Source organism: Nymphalis io, chromosome 9 (assembly GCF_905147045.1).
Source record: "Nymphalis io chromosome 9, ilAglIoxx1.1, whole genome shotgun sequence".
In the NCBI taxonomy this organism is placed as follows: Eukaryota; Metazoa; Arthropoda; class Insecta; order Lepidoptera; family Nymphalidae; genus Nymphalis; species Nymphalis io.
Genome location: NC_065896.1, coordinates 10,450,951 through 10,460,201, shown reverse-complemented (window position 1 = coordinate 10,460,201; position 9,251 = coordinate 10,450,951). Strand labels below are relative to the sequence as shown.

The window sequence follows — 9,251 nt, the reverse complement described above, 5'->3', positions numbered from 1 at the left end:
CGGTAATAACTTCACTGACATTTAATACGCCATTGTTTCGCGAATCGATATTGAGTATCATAGATTATTTAAGAATTTGTCAAATAATATTACGTCAATTCAATAACAGTTGTTTTTAGTCCCGTTTTTTAAATAAGCTACGATTCTAATTCATTTTTTTATGAACAATACCTTTAGATTTATCTGGTATGTGAAGAAAAATCACTTCACGAAGTTTTCCTTTCTTAAACCACACATTTCACTATAAGTTTAATTCGACTTTCACGGAATATTATCTAAAAAAAAGGAAATCAATACAAAATAAATATGTTTTCATTTCTGTCATGTTTTATTTTTGTGTATAATATTATTTTGCAATAATTAATTACCTTCATCTATCGTTCTATGAAAAATATATATGACATTATTTAAAAGCATACAATTTAATAGGTGAATCCCCTGCACCAGATTGGAACTTCGACAACTACATTTACATGGAAATATTTCTCTAGTTTTGACATTCAACAATCAACAATCAATACTACTGAAAAATTGGTGTGAGTGCCAAAATACTCGTGAGAATTGATGTGTAAGCATGTGAGCTCGTGTGCCGATCTCACGCACACATTAGCGCACTTCCAATTACAAATCTCTCAACGCTGACGTCATCTGACGCTCGAACTCTTTACCCCTACCGTGTATCGAGCACTAAAATATTTACACATCAAAAATATCACACTATTACTCCGCTAATCGTTTGCTTAACTCGCTGCATCGTAGAACTAAATGTAGTAACAATAAACTTGACTATAAATTTTAAATAAAAAAATTATTACATCACTGAATAATTTTAGACAATTGTTCACTAATAACGTAATAATTAAACAAAGTACTATGTTCATATAATATAAAAAACATAGTACTTACTACGTAATACACTTGTACCTTCTGTCTATTTATTTCATTAGTCTGTGCTAAAAGTGCACTGATTGGTTGATTTACGTAAAATTTGCGTATACTACGCATAAGTGACAACATCTAGCTATCTTCTTTTTTTATATTACTTAGTTTATATGCGCACTAGTTACATCTCTTTCACACGACATGGCAATGTAGTGAAATGTTAGTAATATAAAACAATGCGTATGTGTGCTCACGAAATATTTTTTGTTTGTTTTGTTGTTAATAATAATAACACTTTATTAACATTGGTTGTGATGCATATCTTGATAATTATTAGAACGGAATATCCGTATTCGGTAAAACCCATATTTAATCGATCAGTCTTAAAAGCAATTAATTTTTTATCTGTGCATTAAAATTTACGAATATTAATCGAATATGAAACTACACGTTGTTTCAGTCTAGACTAATTAAAAATGTTGCTATATTTTAATAAAAGCAAATAAATAATACTATATGTTACTACTTGGGTTTTTATATAATTTATTAATAATAATAATTCCTACCTTTAGGCGGGAAAAACCCTTCATAATTATGCTATAAATGTTCTAATTACAAATCAGATAATTCCTTGGAGATTTATAATTAACAACACATGTTAAATGATAGAACATACAAAGATTTTTTTTTACAAAATTCTCGCATTTAACAACTGCTTACATTAAAGGAACTATGTTGTACATTTATGCGAACACCGAAATTTCTTTTATCATATATAATGTTTGAAAGTTATAATTTGTAAGTCTTATTTCGATGAGGTTTGTTTAATAAAAACGTTCATTTCAATTGATTAAATTAATCGTAAAACAATCACGCACAGCGAGGAAGTTTGTCAAAATTACTTACTATAAATTTTATTATGTTATTTACAAAGTTATTTTACCTTGCTTATAATAGTTGCTTAATGTCTGTTTAGTTTAACATCGATTTCGCTCTTTCTGTTATAATTGATTTGACATTCTAAAGAAGACTCGGCATTCTTTAACGACGTAAATATTTGTTGTCGTTTTTCTTTTTATTACTTTTTTTTTACAAACATACAATATTTATAATATTTGTGTCTACAATACCTGTTTTAAATCGAAAATAATAATAATAATATCCTGGTACATTATACAGACACGGCCATCTGATCCCAAACCAAGCAGAGCTTGTACTATGGAAACCAGACAACTGATATATTACATATGCTACTTTTCTTTTGTAAATACATACTTATATAATTACACCCAGACTCAGGACAAACAGACATGTTCATGCACACAAATGTCTGTCCTGGGTGGGAATCGAACCCACAATCTTCAGCGTGAAAGGCAAGTATCTACCAACTACGCCAACCGGCCCCTATAAATAAAGATTTTACTTTCATTCTCTCTCTTTTTTTTAACATGCTATACATAAAAAAGTAAAAAATAATAGTATTGTACTTAATGTACTACACATTTATTGAAATGCCAAGATTTCCATGAAAAGTTAAACCACTATTTCAGTATGCACAACAAATATTCAGTTCGTATGGCAGCAAAAGCAATCGGAAGATACAAGATTTTACAGATAATTTGATAACCTAACTAAAAAGATCACTCACGTTGCGTCGTGACCACTACTGGAGCTGATATTTCTAGTCCGTTTACCACTTCCGGTGGCCGATTTGTTTTTATGTCGTTTCCTATCACTGTCTTCTTCACTAACACTATTATTACGAGGCTTAGGACTCATCATCGTGTCCGAACTCACTGAGTCCCTCTGAGACTTCTTCCTCTGACGTTTAGGTACATTTTCACCGATCAGCATCTCGTTGAACTGACGTTGACGAGCTTCCCAGTATAAGTTCTGCCTCTGAACGACTTCCGGATATTTCGTTTCGAAAGCTGTGTCCGGAGGCAGGAGGAGTTCCCAACCGGTCCTCGGGTTGAACTTCGCGACGGAATTTAATATTTCTAACACTTCCTGTGGAGGCAAACGAACCGCTGCCGTTATTTTACGCCGATCCACATATGCGTGCTGGGTGAAGAGATAAAGCTGAAAGAAGAAATATTATCTATACAGATGTCTAAATTTCTTATTATAAATGCTCATTTTATTTATCTGCTGTTATTGGCGCAATAAATAGGCAATATATTCATATAAAACTGCTTTGCTTTTCTGTTATATTGATGCAAAATTATGCAATTGACAACATTTCAAAATTTAAGTGCTGGTATAAAATACACCGTTTCTTTATTTTTCTATTCTGAGCGTGGACAAATATTTGTAAAAAAATATTAATGGGTAAAATGGGAGAAAATATATAAAACCTAAAAAATGTGTGATGACGGCACATAACAGTTGACTGAGGTAGGAGTCTTTGCCCAACTTAAATAATAAGTAAAAAAATTTACAATGTTACTAATGTATTTTTATTGTAAACAGTATCAACTCGGCATTTTTAAAAATTACAAATCAAGATGGATCATGTGATGAGTACACGCTAATGAATGATTTCAAATATTGTTTCATACCAGCCAATAAAGTTAACGTATTGAAAATTTGAAACGTAGACAACTCAAAGTATAAATGGCGCCAAATTGATAAGGCAAAAATAAATGACAATTGTCTCTGTCGGTTTTTTTTTGCATATCAAAGGTATAACGTCATGAAGCCGTATGAGTGACGTCGTTTAGCGTTTACGTCTGTTTAAAATGAAACAAATTAATGTACTATTAAAAAAATATTATGAATGAAAACTAAAGAATTTTATATCTAGTTTTAATCTATGTAATAATATGTATATATGTTGAATAAATGAAATGTCGTCAATTAAAAGTAAGAAAATCCTCACGACGTGGTCGCGCGCGGCGCACAGCAGGCGCGGCGGCGCGGGCGCGGCGCGCACGTAGAGCGCCTGCGAGCGCGGCGCCCACAGGCCGCGCACGCAGCACGCCGCGCCGCCCAGCGCCGTCAGCAGCGCCGCCTCGCTCACTTGCCCGTCCTCCGTTTGGACGAGTTTCAGCAGCTCGTTGAACGTCATCAATTTTGCTGAAACACGTAGTATTATTCAAATTTATTTTTGTTTTTGGTGTGTAATAGGGTGCGGCCACTCTACCGCGGTGTGACGTCGCATCGTAAAAACTGCGACGCCGAGATGTGCCGTTCAAACGGTCTCCACTCTTCTCTGGGTACGAACGTGTGCACAAGATAACTACAGGATATTGAATATCTACGATACTGATTATTATGTCAGAGCGTCACGGTAGCGTGCGCAAGCGATCCCGTAGTACTACTCGTTAAGACGGAAACGGTTCCGCTGGTTTTTTGTGGGTATTCCGATTTTCGGGGCGCACTCGGTGCCTTGGACTCCGGCGAGCCCCACATACTCCCCTCCCCCCACTGTTCCCGTGCGGGAACAGTGGTTTTCCCAGCGTTAAAAAAACAAAAAGGAACATCTGTTCTTTGAAATGAAGCCTTACCAGAAGCACAGAGTATGAGAGTGTTATGATGACCTCAAACTTGACCTATGCCATCATCCAACCCTCTCCATCGCTCTCTAATCTCTTATGCATGCGTGGCACATAAACTATATACTTCTTTGCTAGTTTACATTACATTACATTTTTATAATGATAAGAAAAATATATATTTTTTTTTACTCAATATTATTGACGTTGACATTGATGTTCCATGCCTGCCGAGCAAGCAGTAAGGATAACTTATTTTTTTTTAAGATATACTTATTGAAAATTATCAATATCTATATTATAACTTACCATTAATTAGTATTTCTTTTATCTGATCCTGTAAGGATAACTTCTTCGGTGGAGCAATTTCTGCTTCGTCATTGAGCTGAGGAACTAATGTTCTTATGTACTCCGCTGGTCCAAGAGTGAGAGAGGATCCATCTTGAACTGTAGAACTGAATAACTTCATACGCTCTAGCTGAAAACAAGTTTTTAACAATGTATAATTTACAAATCATATTTTATCTTCTTAATATTCAACCACATAGGAATTTGAATTGAGTAATATATGATTTTATGTACAAAAGCAAATAATACATACATCGGCATGGTCTGTATCTGAATGTTTCCATAGGGCGTCATACCAGGGCTCATCTGCGATACGCTGTGAAATTGACTCGAAAGACTTTTCTCGTGCTTTTTTTGCCACATCTGTTTCCACTCTCGCAAATTTCACTGTTACCTGTAAAAAGAATATGAGTTTTGTTAAAAAATAATTCAAAACTATAGCAGCAACACATTTTATATATTATATTTATATATTTTCTTTTTTTAATATTCTGCCAGATTTGTCCTTAGTGTCATAAGCTCTGACCTCGACGATCAGTTTGTCAACTGCCATTAGACTTTTATTGTTATTTTATTTTAAAAAAACTGTCAGATATTACTGCTTATCTGTGGATGAATGATTTTTTTTAATCGGTCATACTTATAAACTTTGCTTAGCAGTTTTATTACACTGATTTCGCTCTTTCTATCATTATTGATTTGACAATCAAAAGAAGAAGACACAGCATTGTTTAACTGAAACTGTATAAACACCCACTAAAATATTAATTTTTAATAAGTAAGACCATTTAAGTTTAAGCAAAACCTAACAAGCAAACCTTAAAAAAGTTAATTTGTATTTATTATTTAAAGCTGTTTTATTGAGTTAATAGAAATAAAGCATGGTTTTGTTATGTTCTTTCTTATCCCTATCACATCAATTTATATTTTTTTTATTTATTTATAGAATAGGAAGGCATATGGGCCACCTGATGGTAAGTGGTCACCAACACTCATAGACATTGGCATTGTAAGAAATGTCAACCATCGCCAATGCGCCATCAACCTTGGGAACTAAGATGTTATGTCCCTTGTGCCTGTAATTAAACTGACTCACTCACCCTTCAAACCGGAACACAACAATATCAAGTACTGCTGTTTTGCGGTAGAATATCTGATGAGTGGGTGGTACCTACCCAGACGAGCTTGCACAAAGCTCTACCACCAGTAAAGAGTCACAAGTGTAAGGATTTATATGGGATTTGCATCCTTACACTTGTGAATATAAAACACTCTGTTCATTACTTATTCATACATAGGAATACAGACATTTCTCTCAGTCATTTATAAAGTTTTGTGTTAAATAATAAGGATTAATTTGATGGTCTGTCAATTGTTTTAAAACGTATTTCACACAATTTTCTAATTATATATCTGTATATAAGAAAAATCGACTATATATGTATTTTTAGTTAATGTCATAAGTACCTGCTGTGCCTCAGGTTCTTTCTCCTCATCATCAGCGTTTTCATCCTTGTTCTTATCAACTTTTCTCTTATCTTGTTTGTCGAAATAGGAATAGGATGGCCTTAGTTGCAAAATACCTGGAAATTTTCACAAAATATTTTATTCATTCAGACAGAAAGTTAGATAGTATATAATATTATTTTACAAGTTTTTTTTTTTATAATACATAGGCTAGCGCCTGACTATTATCACACCTGATGGAAAGTGAAGATACAGTTTAAGGTGGAGCGCGCTTGCCTAGAAGATGCCTATTCACTCTTGACTTGAAGGTACCCAGGTAGGTACTAGAAGGTATTGTAGGTGGTGGGAAAAATGGAGGTCGGGAGGGTATTCCAGATCTTAGCGGTGCGTATCAGAAACGAGGAAGCAAATCGTTTCGTACGTGTCTTAGATACGTCAACTACGTACGGGTGCAGATCTTTACGATGCCTCGCAGCTCAGTGGTAAAAAGGTGACGGGGGAACCAAATTAAATAGTTCCTGAGCACACTCTCTGAAATATATTCTGTAGAATACCGACAGACTGGCAACCAGTGTCTGGTCGCCAATGAGCCTTCCAGCACGACGATCCATTGAATCCAAAGAATCAAGCTGGTACTTAGCAGAGCCGTCTCATAAATGGCTGCAGTACTCCATGCACAATCCAACTTGGGCTTGATCTTGAAGGTCAGAAGTTGTTCCCGTATGAAATACTGTTTGACCTTATCGAGGATGCCAAGTTTTTTTACAGCAGTTTTAGCTTTGGATTCAATCCAAAGTTAAGTTTGAAACTCCAAGAAGCTCAATACTGTCGGTACAGATACATTCCGGAAAGTTAGTCAGGGGGACTCCTCTTGGCAGTGAACAAACACGCTTGAGTCTTGGTAAGATTAAATTTGACTCGGTTATCGTCGCCCCAATAAGAGGTATCTTCCAGGTATATAGGAGGAGGTATCCTCCAATGTCAAATTGATGCGTTTTACCAAGGCCTCCCTGTGCACTAACATCTCTCCGTTACAGTGCTGCCGTGTGCATACCCAAAGATACCGAGTTTCAGTGGATCGTTTATATGTAGCAGAAAGAGTGTTCCACTCAGGAAATCTGATATCCAGTTGTAAAGGTATCCCGTAGCTAGGAAGCTTGCTTAGAAGGCCCTCATGCCAGACTTGATCGAAAGCCTTGGACACGTCAAGTGAAACGGCTAACGCATACTTGTCCATGGCTTCACCCCAGATGTGAGTAGCGTACACTAAAAGATCTCCTGTTGATCGATTCCGACGAAGGCCGTACTGCTGGTCTGATAGGACATCGTTTTCTTTGAGGTACGCCAGGAGTTAGTTATACAATACACGCTCCAAACCTTTGCAAAGTATGGAGGTGATTGCTATGAGTCTGTAATTGGCCGGATCAGGACAGCTATTCTTCTTAGGTACAGGTTGTATGTTGGCAATCTTCCAAGCCTTAGGGACTTGAGGGGATTTAAGTGAGAGGCGTTACAAGCGTGTTAGAACAGGATACAGCTCAGGTGCACAATTTCTCAGGACTATTGCTGGAATCCCATCAGTCATTGGCCTTATTCACGTTCAAGGTGCGGAGAATTTTTAGAACCTCTCTTTGGCGAATTTGTATCTCTGGCATGATAGAGTAGCAAGGTGGTATGTTTGGCAGTGAGGCATTTCCCGCATCGAGATGCGAATATTCAGCAAACAAGGCCACTAATAAGTTAGCTTTTTCTGTTGCCGTGAAGGCCAGGGATCCATCGGGCTTCAGCACCGGAGGCAGCGCTGGATGACAGAAGTTCGTCTCAACCGACTTGGACAGGGACGCACCTTTGTTCGCAGGGTGGTTATGCTAGCTACAGCCAGAGCCTACCACCCAAGGGAGTCGTGGAGGGTAATGAGGAATGAGACTTGACTTTGGTGAGACCTACAGACACGAGTAACATTGACCCCCAAAGTTGCTGTGCTTAGCAGTTTCACCACTTTAAACTTAGACTGTTAATGTGACAAGTGTAATTTTATAGTCTTTTAATTTATTATCTATACAATAGTAAAGAGTTTATTACTGAAATTACAAATTTAGAATAATAAAAATACCTTTAATAGGTGTACAGTGTAATTCCTTATCTTGTAGTAAAGCAACAGCATAGTGCTGTGTTTCAGTACAAGGTTTGCTGCTTTCATACACTATTTTATCCATAATGCCATTCCTAAAGTATTGACTCCTTTCTCGCTCTTTGTCTTTAATATATCTTGATTCCTAAAATTGTATATATGATATAAATTGCAGCAAAAATGAAATTCATTCACTGGTAAATATTTAAAAAAATGAAGCAATAAGTACATACCTGAGCCCCATCTGTATTGAGAGCAATTTGTTCACCTTTAGAAGCACAATATTTATCGCTATATGTATTTAGTCCGATCTCCATTCTAACAAGTTGGTTTTTTGGTTTAATAGAAGCATTAGTAACTTTAACATCTTTCCAATCCCTATTAGCTGGTCTCACGGGGTACTGGTATATATACAGGTGCTCCGATAATGCTTGTGATAGATAGACTGGTATCTATTCGAAAGTAACATATAATTAACTTGAAATTAGATGATTTTCCATGGTAAACATAACCTTATTTTAAAACACGTTGTCAAGTGAAATTACCGACATAATTACCTCTTGTACAACAGGATCGTCTTCTTCCATCTTGTGTTTATTTAAATTTTACTAACTAGCTTAATCATAACAATATTAAACTTACAATAATAAGTTAATAGACTTCACACCATACAACTTACACCTTTGAAGTTTGACTGTCATTATTTAATTGACAATTTGATTGAAGACATTTGTTTGACGGCTAGGTGAGTATTGTAAGTATAAAATCAAACGAGAATCATAACTTCACACTCACACTAGTTCGATTAACTTATAAAAAATGTTTTTCATAAAAAAGATGATTAAAATATAAAATACATTTTAGCTTCAAAATTATTTAACAAATACTTTCGCTCCATCAAATTATATTAAACTTTACTTAACAAG

The 9,251-nt window shown here is 35.6% G+C and overlaps 1 protein-coding gene across 1 annotated transcript; it reads right to left on the bottom strand.

Annotated features, from left to right (window-relative positions):
* Positions 1 to 1,417: 1,417 nt before the first annotated feature.
* LOC126770556 (DNA-directed RNA polymerase III subunit RPC5) lies at positions 1,418 to 9,090 on the bottom strand. Its single transcript, XM_050490011.1, has 8 exons — positions 8,883 to 9,090; positions 8,559 to 8,777; positions 8,308 to 8,470; positions 6,195 to 6,310; positions 4,981 to 5,121; positions 4,689 to 4,857; positions 3,764 to 3,960; positions 1,418 to 2,964 (listed from the first exon to the last, which is right to left on the bottom strand). Exons 1-8 carry the CDS (start codon positions 8,910 to 8,912, stop codon positions 2,527 to 2,529), a joined length of 1,473 nt encoding a protein of 490 aa, XP_050345968.1. The 5' UTR covers positions 8,913 to 9,090; the 3' UTR covers positions 1,418 to 2,526.
* Between the last annotated feature and the right edge of the window lie 161 nt (positions 9,091 to 9,251).

What these genes read in the sequence shown, in the direction of transcription:
- LOC126770556 (XM_050490011.1), bottom strand. Translation starts at nt 8,912, where the DNA reads ATGGAAGAAGACGATCCTGTTGTACAAGAG. An exon ending in ACGATCCTGTTGTACAAGAG is followed by an intron (nt 8,778 to 8,882) that starts GTAATTATGTCG and finishes ACTTTCGAATAG; the next exon opens with ATACCAGTCTATCTATCACA. An exon ending in CAGATACAGACCATGCCGAT is followed by an intron (nt 4,858 to 4,980) that starts GTATGTATTATT and finishes ACTTGTTTTCAG; the next exon opens with CTAGAGCGTATGAAGTTATT.